Consider the following 12,418-nt stretch of genomic DNA (forward strand, 5'->3'; position numbering starts at 1 on the left):
GTACCATGCTAGCCCCACTATGTGCCCAGTGGCAGACATGGGGCAGCCCGGGGCCACTGCCAGATCCCGCTCCTTCCTGCTGGGCACATTTGCTAGCGCAGTTGGGGAGCAGCTCTCGGCCACACGCGGGAAAGGCGGTGCAAGACAGCACTCGGCTCCTGCGGCCCTGTGACGTCCCCATGCCTCGGTGCAAAGCCTAGGGCTGTGGCAAGGCAGCATTTCCTCACCGCTAAGCGGGGCCTGAAGAAAGGAAGGTTTCTGGCTATGTTTGAAATGTGCTGGGGGTGTGAGCTGAGCTAGTGGCTGGTGCCATGCTCCAGCTCAGGCTGTTGGTGTAAAACAAACCCCACTGTTCCTCGAGAGCTGCATGGGGCACAACAGGAACGGTGGCTCTCACATAGCTCCCATGCTGCTGGAGCTACTCCAGGAGGTTCAGCAAGGCTTTTCTCTTCATCCCCCCACTGCCCCCCACCCACAACCCATTGCTCCCAGCATGCAGGTCCCTCACAGCCACAGGACCTTAGCACCCTGTACCCTAACACAGCCTCTTGTGCCCATAATTCACTGACAAGGGAAAATGTGATCCTCCCCAGCACGGAGATGCAGCAAGGCATCACTCCAGAGCATGTCCCGCTGGCCATGCCTGGGGAGCAGACGCTGTGTGCCCCCAGGTGCTGCCTCGATTCAAAGGGATAAATATAAACCTGCCCCTCTGCTGCAAGAGAGGTTTTGCAAGTGTGGAGCGGGGTCCGGCGGTGACTGACAAGCACATATTGACAGCCACACAGCCACCGAGAGCCCTAGTGACTGCCGAGTGTTTGTTAACAGACACCCCGTCTCCCCATGGCACAGCGCCCCGCTCCCCGTGTCGGGTGTTAGCTGCTGCTGGGGGGGCTCCAGCAGTACAGTACGCTGCGGGGCCGCTGCAAAGGGCACCAGGTGGCAGGGGCCTTATGCCCGGAACGGGATTCTGTTGCGTTGAGCTCACCCCTCTTAGGAAAGCAAGTTATTTTTTGACCCACTCCTGAACACTGAAGTCTTCTGGGTGAGTGAGCAAAAGCAGCCGTGGTTCGTCAGCCGCTACCACTGCGGGCAGGCAAAGGTCTCCCGCCCCCCTGGGCTGGGGGAGCCTCGCTCAGCTGGAGCCAGCAGCGGGGCTGGGGGCTGCAGTGGGCAGGGGGCTGTGCCCACGGGCCCCACGGTGGGGACAGAGGCGCTGGGCTCAGCCCTGGGCTAACGCTCACGTTTGTCTGTTTCAGAGCCAGGGATGGAGCTGAACGCTGCCTCCCCAGGAGGCAAAAGGCCGGTAAGTGTTCGGGGGCTGCTCCGAGAGGCGAGGCAGGGGCTGCAGCCACGCAGCTCACCTCCTGGCGGGTGAAAGTGGCAGCTTTGCTTTAGGAAATGCTGCCTGATGCCCCTGCGAAATGCCAGCGCTGTGCACTGGGAGGGAAGGGAGAGGCAGCGGGGCCGGCGGTGCTGCAGCCCTGTGAGCGGCTTTCCATAAAATCCTTACGGTTGTCCCGGACTCCTGCCCTGTCCTTCCTTGCTTGCCATGCACCCTCAGCACCCGGACATCCTCACGGGAACAGCCAGTGCTGGGGGAGCTGCTCCAGGCCCCCAGCCAGCTGCCCCAGCTCCGCTCAGCCCACCCCACTGAGCTGGCAGGATGGGACCTTCACTGGGTGCTGCATCTGCAGCATGGAGCCTGTGTTCCCCTGCTACGGCTCTTTTTAGCGGGGAGGAGAGTGGGAGGAAGGAGAATTCATCCTCTTCTTCCTCCTTCTTGTCATCTTTCTCCATCAGTTGCCCCATGCAGGTGTTCTGCCTCGCACACCCACGCCTTTCCCCCACTTCTCACTACTTCGCAGTATCTGAACGGAGCTCAATCCCCCTCGATCCGGAGGGATTTCCTAGCCAGACTTTCTGCTAAGCCACTGGCCGCGTCCCAGGGCAATCCGCAGGCTATAAATGCATCGCTGGCCCAACAGGTGTCCGCAGCCAGTGGGTTTCCACGGCCCTTGGCACAAGCTGCCAATGCAGCTGCTGTGGGGTCCGGCTGTGCTCGCCCGCATGGCCCCATCTCCCCGAGCCCGCTGCAAGCACGGCCAGACCCAGCCAACTGCACCCAAGCTCTGCCTTACGGCACAGGGAGGCGATGGGCCGAGTCCAGGGCTCCAGTTTTGCATGCTTTCCATTTGGTGTCCTAGCTCAGCCCCCATTCTCCCGGCATCCAACCTCGACACTAAGCCTGCTCCTTTGGGGAAAGGTGGGTTTGGGGAGAAACTCCTCCTGGTGGGCAAGCCCTGCTCTGGGGTCACCCAGCCCTGAGCTCCAAGCAAGGGCTGCACCCCGTCCCACATTGCTGCCTGGTTTTAGAGCTTCCCCAGGTTCAAGGCATTTAGGGACAGTCGCCCTAAATCACATCTCCAGTGACTCATGGCCAGAGAGAGAGAATTTAGCGTCTGTGAGCTCCAGATAAATGCTTCTTCATCACCAGGGCCGTGGCACAAAGAAAACTCTCTCTGTGCCTGGGGATGCGCCTTTCCTGGGAACTTGGTGTAATTCAAAAAATAACATCACAGGGATTTCTCCAAAGACTAAACACTTGCTTGCACGCCAAGAAAAATAAAGCGGATGACCTCTTCAGTGATGCTGCTTGGTGTCATCCGCAGTAGCACGGAAAATGCGCGCATGTGATAAGAGATGTGGTAGTGTGGGAACAGCCCCAGCTCGCCCAGCTTGCAGGCTTTCTTGTGGTCGCATTGACGCAGGTTAGAGAAGACAAACTTCTGTAAATGCCAGGACAAGGAGACGGCACTCAGCGTGACCGCAGTGCCATGGAAAAAAAAAGAACACTGGAATCTAAGTGATCATAAGTCAGAACAGCCAGAAACCGCCGTCCTTAACTCAAGAGTGATGATGGGAAAATGGAAATTTGAAACATTTCCAGCTATTAAGTGCTTTTGCATTTATTTTTGGCCAATGAGATGCTCAGCCTGCCTGTGGGGGTTGTGTTCTGTAACTCTTCCAGGAAAATAAGGATGAAGAGAAAGTGCAGGATCCCAACACAGGGGAAGCAGAGACCAAGGCAGAGATGGGGAACAAAACTTGGGCAGACCTGGCCGGGGAGATGAAGACCTTCCTGTGGAACCCAGAGGAGAGAACCTGCCTGGGGAGAACAGCCAAGAGCTGGGGTAGGTCCTTGTTTGAGCCTCGTTTTCAGGGATTGGTGCCTTTTCTCCTTCATGGTGGATGCACTTGCCTGCGAACATCCTCACTAGCCTGGATCACCACCCCGTCCCAGAAGTGAGGGGTGCACATTTCTGAGCGGGGCAATAAAAACAGCTAGTTGGCAAGGGGGAGGACAAGGAGACAACCTAGAAAAAGTTACCTTGGTCTGGACGCCAGTGTTTATCAAGAGCTCATGAGCAAAAGTTTAGAAAAAAATTAAGAGACGGAGAAAATGCAGGGGACCCCAGCTCTGTTGTGGCCTGGATCCTGCCAGTGCAAGCAGGGAGCAAGCCCTCTGCACCTGGTGAGGTGGCAGTAGTGGTGGGCCTGCAGTGAATGCTGGCAGGACAGCCCTCCTTGCACCCCAGGACGGTCTCGTCCCTGTCCCTGTCCCTTTCCCCATCCCCCCACTGCTCCTTGGGTACAACTGTTGGGCTGGCATGGATGCGTCCCCAGCCAAGCAGTGCTGGAAGTTGCACATCTGCAGGCATGGGGAGGGCACAGTGAGCACCAGCACACGGGTAGCACCTCCTGGTGCCCCACGGGTGGGCAGTGATGCCACCCCTGGTGGTGACAGCCCCATCTGCCCCATCCTGGCCCGCAGCGGGACGCAGCCCCACAGCAGTTCCCAGCCCCATGCCTGCGCACAGCTGCGTTCCCAGGGCTCCCTCCGCGCTGCCGGCACGTTTCTCCTGGGAAATGTTTGGGTTAGGTTTTGCTTTGCTCCGCGCCACTGGGTTTTATTCATAGGCCGTGGCCTCCTGAGACATCCTCAGCCGTCAGCCTGGCCCTGAGGAAAACAAACCCCGTGCCTGGACGTCAGGGCTGAGATGCCGGCGGTGCCGCGGGCTGGGTGATGCCGTCTGCTGCGATCCCAGTGCCTGGGTCCTCATCACAGCCAATGGGAGGTCAGGGTGGGAGCACCTCCACGCAGCCCCCTCCTGGGTCCTGACCCAGCTCTGGGAAGGGCTATGCCACAAAACAGACCCAAAGGATCCATCCCCAGGGCCTGGACAGGCAGGGAGTCTATCCAACAGCCCCATGCCCCAAAATTCTGGTGTCAGGGTGGAGGTGGCTGCCAGCATCCCCATGGGACATGCTTGGGTTGCACTGACAGCAACATGCCCTCTCTGCTCTGCAGGCCTGATCTTACTGTTTTACTTCGTTTTTTACACGTGCCTGGCGGGGATGTTCGCCTTCTGCATGTACGTGATGCTGCTCACCCTGAGCCCCTACACACCCACCTACCGGGACCGCGTGTCTCCACCAGGTACGTGCCGGCCTCGGGTGCCTCTGCTGGCACACACAGGGAAGCTGTGACGGAAGAGTTGGGTAGGCAGAAAGAAATATTATTAGTATTAATTATTAATAATAATAATTGTTATTAATTATAATAATTATTAATAATAATAGACATAATAGGAAATTTTGCAGACTAAATGTAGAGGTCTTTTTTCTTACCTTCTTTGCAAATGGACAGAGAGTCAAGGTAAGATCTTGAAGCTTCTGTTGAAGCAGAAATAAAGAACCAAAGAGACTCACCAGAGATTGTCCCGAGCCAAGTCCCAGCTGCTGCAGATCCAGGCAGAGCCCTACTGGGTTTCCACCAGCTGAAGACCTGTCCCCATCTGTTGTGGGGGCCAGGCTCCAAGCCTGGTTCAGCAAAGTGCTTCTAAACGGCATCGCCCAGGGTGCTACTGTGCAGTGCAGCAGCAATGCTGTTGCAGCTCCCCAGCCATCAGGCTGTCTGGAGAGGACCAGATGTCTTCAATAGCCCCCACGTGAAGCCTTTGTTCAGATTATATTAATTGTTATTGTAAGTACTCAATTATTCTGATTATTCTCAAAGAGGCAAGTTTAGGCATTTCATAGATGATACCCACTCATTTCATCTGCTGCCCTTTTATACCTCAGACCTTCAAAACCAAAATGCAAATCAGGAGTAGCTTTTACACTTTTTTTGGTTTTGTTTCCTTTGGGGGGGGGGGGGGGAATAGGTAACAATGTTCAAAACCTTCTTTCCCCATGGCAGAAGCAGCATTTCCCTGGGCTTTCATGTCAGTGGGGAACAAGTGACCCCCTGGCCCTCTCCCTGCCCACAACTGGCTGAGAGCATGGGGGTCCCTTGGCCCCTGCGTGCTGCAGGAAGATGAGGATGGGGATGATGAGGATGATAACGATGTCACTGCCTGCTTGAGAGCTGGTGCTGCTGGCCCATGCCCGTGCCCAGCCCACCCGACGTGCTCCCCAGCCCATGGCCAGTCCCCATACCTGCTCTGACGGCGTCCATCTTGTTCTTCAGGAGTGATGATCAGGCCGTACCTGAATGGATTCACCATCGCCTTCAACATCTCCAAGCGCAGCACATGGCAGCCGTACGTGGACAGCATGCACCACTTCCTAGCAGGTGGGTGCTGGGGGGCCGTGGGGCAGAGCACTTCTGGGTGCCTCACATCTCCTGCCTGGAAAGGGAGGATTCATGAGGTGGTCTCAGGAGCTTCTGTGGGAGGAAACTTCCCGATCCAGGAGGGACTGCCCTTCATGTGAGGGTGCACTCAGTGATTTGATGTGAGCAGGTCTGGAGAAGCATTAATGAGTCGCTTGGTTTCCACCAGCTTATGATGACAAGGTTCAAGAGGAGAAGAACATTGAGTGCATCTCGGGGCAGTACTTCATCCAAGGGGGCAATGAGAGCGAAGAGAAGAAGGCCTGCCAGTTCAAGCGCTCGCTGCTGCAGAACTGCTCGGGAATCGAGGATCAAACATTTGGCTACTCCAGAGGCCAGCCCTGCATCCTGCTGAAGATGAACCGGGTACAAAAAAATCTGGTTGTCGTAATTCCTTCCTTCAGTGGATCCCAGTGGGACAGACTAAGGACTGTGCGGGGACCGAAACTCATCCTGTTCTCAGGCCCAGGGAAACAGGGAACGAGAAGCCCCAAACCTGCTGGCTTGTACCTACCAGAAAACCTAAAAAGGAAGCACTACAAAACTCTCCAGATTTGATTTGATGAAGGGCTGGGTGCATGGCAGCACCTGTGCCAGCCTCCTAAAGTGAGCTTTAGGGCTACACCTCAGGCCCTCATTTCTTTATAATGGGTATTTTTGCAGAACCAAATTTATTAGAAAATTTCCAGTATTCTGGCAGCTCAGCGCATGCTGCTGGAAAAATAAAGGAGGGGGGGAAGCGAGCTGTGTGGGGAGGTGGCTGTGTTATACCAGGGATGCTCCCAGCACCCTGCTCTACCTCTCCTGACACATTGTGGTCTTCCTGGGCGATGTGACTGCCGTGCACAAGAGCTCTAGAAAGGGAGGCAGCACGTGCTTGGTGTTGCATTTCCTATAAGCGCGAATGTCTTTTTTCTCTGCAGATCATAGGCTACCGCCCTGGTGCTGGGGTCCCCGTGAGCGTGGACTGCAAAGTGCAGGTACTGCCGCGCGCCGTGCCCTCAGCTTAGCCCAGTGCCCTCTCAAGGCCCTGTGCTCCTCACGCCCCCAGCCCAAGCAAGGTGGTCTGCTGAGGGCTGCCCACGAGCCTCCTGCTTCCCATCCTGGCCCTCACCCTCTCACTGCTGGTTCCCAAAGCCCCCGGAGCTGGGGGAGGAGGCTGGAGCTGCTGGCATCCACCCACAGCCCTGTCACGGAGAGCACCCTGCAAGCCGACAGCAGCAGCAGGAGCGACTCCCATGCAGGGCAGCAGCTGGATCATACCCTTAGAGAGTGATAAAGAAGTAGCCAAGCACAGAGAGAGACCCATGGGCAGCAAACGCTGTAACCTTCACCCATACCCTCCTAGCAGTTTCGCTCTGGCTCGCTGCAGCAGCCACTGGCTCACAGAGCAAACCTGCCATGAGTGAGTGAGCAGCTGGCGCAGCTGAGCCATGGTGGGGATTTGCAGGAGATTTTTGTGCTAAAGTTCCTTTGCCTTACTTATTTTGTGCCCCACATGCTACGTGAGTACCTTCTTGTTTCCATCACAGAAAGGCAATGAGAGTGACCTGAGGTCAGTGGACTTCTACCCTGGGAATGGCACGTTTGACCTCATGTATTATCCCTACTACGGCAAGATCACACATGTAAGTAAGGGTTCGGATGTTCTGGTGGCTTTGTTACCTCTCCTTGGGAAGGAGCTACTGCAGAGGGTACAGATGCACTCACTGGCTATTTCAGGCAGCTGCAGGCAGGAGGGAGGCCATGGGCACTGGGATTGCAGCGCTCTATTTTTGTCTCTGACAAACTGCAGGGAATCTTTAGGGACGCTGGTTTTCTCTTGCCAGCAGTGGGAACAGTTACTTTTTCTGCCTGGAGTCCAGGACTGGCTGTGCTAGTCCCCCAGACTAACTCTGGGGGGATGCTAACTAACACTAACACTGGTCTCAACACCACCATTTTCCTAGGGTGCTGGGGAAGGTGACAGGCAACACAGGAGGAAAAGCCCCTTAAAATGAGGTTCCTATTAAAGACATGACAAAAACACTGCAAATTGAGCAGCTTGATGCAGAGCGGGAAAACACCAGTGTGTTTCTGGTCCCACTGGTGGGGGCTGAGCTGGGTCATGCAGCCAATTACCCGTGATATTTACTGACCATGACAGAACATCGCCTGCTTTCCTGCTCCCTCAGCAAATCTCCCTCCTTTTCAGGTCAACTACACGTCCCCACTGGTGGCCATGCACTTCACAGACGTGAAGAGGAATTCTTTGGTCCCCATTCAGTGCAGCCTGCACGGGAAAGGGATCGTCAATGACGTTAACAGCGACCGCTTCCTGGGCCGGATCATCTTCATGCTCAGCATCGGGAAGTAGCCACAGCAAACACAGGGCACTTAGGTTTTGTCAGGCAGAGGCTTTTTCCTTTTTAAAGCATAAAGGCAGCATTTTTTTTCCTGCTAGGAAAACAGACACATGGAAAATTTTAATTTATTTTTGTTTATAGTTAGGAAACAAATGAGATGCAACAGTGTGGAACCACATCTTTTACCAGCTGATGTAAATCATTATTAGCAAAAGCTAAGTTATACCCTGGGCAGGGAACCTGCAAGAGCATTTCAGTTTTTATTAGAGGAACTCTGGTATCTGAACACTATTTTCATAAGGTCTTTTACAAGTCACCCCTGCGGAATGCATTTTTCCTGGCTTTAAATTTCAGTCTTCACCATAGTTTTATGTGCATTTCTCAGGCAAATGCTAACAAGATGGTAATTTATAAGTACTATTCTTGTTAAAATAATAAACAGCAAAAAATCTGGATTATGCTTGCAGTGACAGCTAAGAAGTGAAAATGGCAAATCTCAGGATGCCTCCTAGGAGCCTCAGCACCTCATGCAGCTTGGTCAGCTTGTGCCAGGTGCTCGAGCAAAGGCCACATAGGGCAGCCCTTGAACCTTTCCAGTTGTTCCCAGGCAGACAAGTGCCTTTCTCCCTCCTCCTCACTTCAGTACTTCTCTAGAGTCTGTTGGGCAGGGGACAAATGAAAGGAGCTCTTTATTCTCTCCCTGTCACGGCTCACAACTCCTCCTTCCCCTGCTCACGCCCAGAAGTGCCCGTGAAAAATATTCCTCCCTGGGGAAGCCCCCACTTTGCTCCATCCCCAGCCTCCTCAGGTGGAAGCAGGGCTGAGCTAGCTCAGAGAGGCGTTACAAGGCTTAATCTGTGTTCATGTCGATCAAGGTATTTGCTATCTTTGTTCCCCAGGGCAAAGCAGTGGTGATTTCAGCATCTATTACAGCCAAACACTTTGTTTCTACAGACACTCAAACTCAATTTAAAGTAGTTTTGATTCTTTGGAAAATGAGATTTTTTTTTATTATACACCTTCACATTTAACATACAGAGAGTATATTTCATCTCTCTTATCAGCTATGAGCAGGACAGGACACCTTAGGATAACGTACTGCTTGGAAAGCAAACTTATTAAATTACTTACTGACTGAACAAGAGCATTATGGTATGTTTGTCCTACATCCTAGTCCAGATACTTAATCTGCCATCAATTTTGATCTATATAAGTCTCTAAGAAGTCTTTTTTTGTATTAAAAATAAAGTGACTACAGTAAAATTAACTCTATGGTATCATTCTTAAAACACTAATGTAACAAACGTAATTTGTAACTTTTGTGGGCTCTGCTGGCCAGCTAGGGACTGGTTTTCAAAGACGAATGTAATGTGTGTAATCCTTGAATTTTGAGCATTTGATTAACTTTCTGAAGAGTTTAGAAGTCCAGCACAGCAAGTCTCACTATAAGGCAAGTATCACAATCAACCCTTTGGCAAAACCTATTTCTTAAGAACCCTTAAAAATATTAAATACTGGTATTTTAGGAGTTAATTCTCCTCAGATGTGATTATCCACATGAAACTGATAAGAGATAGGGCAACGTTATCATTTTTTCCTCCACAACTTACCCAAAAGGGCTTGTTCTGATTAACAGAAAACAGCCTCTGCCCATGAAGGCACTGCAGCGATAGTTGCTCTAATTTTGACATCAGAACTAAGTTAAAACCACAGATGTTTCCCAGCCTGCCAACTGCTTTAGGTCTTTTAAAGCACTTCTGTTTCTATAGGATCCTGAAAGGAAACAAACCCCACTGTGCTTCAGGCCAAGAAATGAACAGCTATCCAGCCAGCAACAGGATCAAGCATTATTTATCCATTCCATGCCTGCCTGGTGGAAGGATTCACGAAGCAGCAGGGACTGTCCTTTGGCAGATGCTGTACCAATACACAATTCTTTTTTTGTCACCCCAACAGCCAGACTTAGGCATGTTAAAAAGCCCCTTGGAAAAGCTCTGGGAAATTGCATGTGTGTTTACTTACACCGATGCAAACATTTACAACCATCAGAGTTAACTTTATTTGCCATACACATATTCTGCTTCCAGCAGGTTCAAACTGTCACTCCAAGATCTGGAGAGCTGTACACACTGTTCTTCATGCTACAACAACCTTTAAGTGCTGGCTCAATTTCTGACTTCTATTGAAGCCCAAAATAGTCTTTTATATACATATATTTTATATATACACACATATATAAAATATACGTGTGTGTGCAACCAGGAATTCACCACATTTTAATAAAACAACCTAGCACGTGATGCAAAAAAGTGATGCAAGATTGCAACCTGAGCATGAAACCGTGGCTGGAATCCACCTGCTGGCAGCAGAGAAGCGATGCCCCTCGACAAGCAGATGTTACGCAGAAGTTACCAGCCTCAAAATAATTCACCGTTCAGCTCTCTGGCAGGGAGATCAGGTATTGTGATAGCAAAGATACAACATAAAAGACCACGACAACCAAAACTGAAACCCAGTCTGAGTCAGCAGCATTAAATTATACTCCGTAAAAAAAAAAAAAAAAAAAAAAAAAAGACAGCTCGGTTCCAGGACGGTTCCAGGACCCATTGCAGTGCAAAAGTCAAGTATGTCAGACTCAGGTAGAGCTTAGGTTTGGTCACACTGAGGACAGAAATAACTGAACACACAGGTATTTCTCAATCAGCACTATCTTATTAGCGATCTCCCTTCCCCTGAATAGATGTGAGCTACTAAACAACGTTCCTGACTGCCTCCTTTGTGGATGAGTTATTGAAGGTGCCCTCCCCACGGCATAGGTACAGGCTCAGCGCACAGAGACTCAGCACTAAGCAGATTTACTCAACACCACACTGCAAGCCACCAGCACCTCTCTGCAGACCTGGCAGCTCTCAAACCACGCACAGAAAATGGGAACGGAGTTCACAAGCTGCAAAAGGCTTTTGCCTTGCTAGACCAAATAGGCTGAAAGTGGCTTCTGTCATCTATCAACACAAACCTAGTGGGAATGAAGATGAATTCAACCTCAAACGACTAGCTTCTGTTTTGAAACAGGTTAGATACAGAACAAAAGAAGTAACAAAGAAAGCAACCTCAGATATTTTTTCCTTCAGAAGCCACTTTCTTTAGCATGCGTGTGTGTGTATATATATATATATACACACACATATATACACACATATATATTTGAAGTTTCTGCTTTATGGTCAGCATTTCTCATACTATAAAGTTTGTGCCCTTACCCTGCTAAACATTTCTGAGTGTGTAATAACTAGGAGGTTAAAGCCAGATTAATCCTATAAACACATTCCTAGACCACAGCTTTTCAGTGATCGCCTACTAACCCATGCAAGCTTTCCAATGGAGCTGCAGGAATCTCTGAACAAGCTGTGCTCTCAGTCAGCGCTCAGAACAGCCAAGCCTCGTATGGAGCAGGGCTGAAAGGCTGCAAGGTTTCTCGTCTGTGCACAGAATCAAAACTGAGACAAGCTGCTGCCAGTGAAGCACCAGCCTCCCGTCCTCATTTCACAACTGGGCTCAGAACAAGAAGAAAAACACAAATTAAAAACATTAGCTTTAGCAGACTGCTGACTTCTCTGAGTAGTGGAAATTCACCAGGACTTATCTTAGTGAGCACAGACATGCTAATGCAAAGCCGTTGCACACACGTTAGCAACCACCTTCTTCATACTGGCATTAAACACGTGGATTTACCAGAAGAATAAGCTGTTCTCGTATTAGGTTGATTTATTAGTGAGGCCAGGTACTACCTTTACATTCAGAAGGAACAGGAAATTCAGACTGGTTCACAAGAAAAAGCTGCGAAGCAATGAGAAAAGACAACAGCCATAAGCCAAGCTCCAACTAGAAGTCTGTTAAGAGCTTGGTAGTCTTCTCCCACAGCACGTACAATCCTTTTCTACGTAGCACTCATACCTTTAATTATCACATGGTTTTAGCTTCAGCATTATCTGAGATAAGCTGTACACAACTAGAAATTTTCTCGTATAAAAAGATTAAACAACAGAAATAAAGTCTCTTAGATGTTGTCTGTAGTCAAAATAATCACATTTCTCACGTGTGCACACATTAACTCTGCTCAGTCCTACGGTCCTCAGAATATTTACTTTCTCCAAAACCATACAGGGACTTCAAATACATTTCCAAGTCATCTCATGGCAAGTTATTCTGTCATGATGCATGTGGGTTGTTTGTTTTTAATAAACTATGAACTTTTCTTTTTTAGGGGCAGATCAGTGAGTCTGGGAAAAGGAGAAGAGCAGGAGAGGTGGCAGCAGATACAGAACTAAGAGATTATACGGACTGATAGCCAGTACGACTTTTCCTTCTTCCAATGATATAAGATATAAAGACAAGA

General features: G+C 50.6%; 2 protein-coding genes across 3 annotated transcripts in view; one reads left to right on the plus strand and one right to left on the minus strand.

The window, feature by feature from the left end:
• Positions 1 to 5,537, minus strand: part of TMEM255A (transmembrane protein 255A) — a 33,583-nt gene extending 28,046 nt beyond the window's left edge. For both annotated transcript variants that reach the window (XM_083797739.1, XM_083797737.1), the window contains exons 1-2: positions 4,693 to 5,537; positions 4,480 to 4,545 (exon numbers count right to left, since the gene is read on the minus strand). In XM_083797739.1, coding sequence (XP_083653865.1) covers positions 4,480 to 4,545; positions 4,693 to 4,914 — 288 coding nt within the window. In that variant the 5' untranslated portion in view covers positions 4,915 to 5,537. The remainder of the gene's footprint in view (positions 1 to 4,479; positions 4,546 to 4,692) is intronic.
• On the plus strand, positions 555 to 9,285 carry ATP1B4 (ATPase Na+/K+ transporting family member beta 4). The gene is made up of 8 exons (XM_083797750.1): positions 555 to 1,306; positions 3,032 to 3,194; positions 4,373 to 4,501; positions 5,534 to 5,638; positions 5,847 to 6,043; positions 6,601 to 6,657; positions 7,210 to 7,305; positions 7,872 to 9,285. The coding sequence occupies exons 1-8, from the start codon at positions 1,268 to 1,270 to the stop codon at positions 8,031 to 8,033; spliced, it is 948 nt and encodes a 315-aa protein (XP_083653876.1). The 5' UTR covers positions 555 to 1,267; the 3' UTR covers positions 8,034 to 9,285.
• The last annotated feature ends 3,133 nt before the right edge of the window (positions 9,286 to 12,418 follow it).

The sequence above is a fragment of the Anser anser genome, assembly GCF_964211835.1.
Source record: "Anser anser genome assembly, chromosome: 13".
Classification (NCBI taxonomy): domain Eukaryota; kingdom Metazoa; phylum Chordata; class Aves; order Anseriformes; family Anatidae; genus Anser; species Anser anser.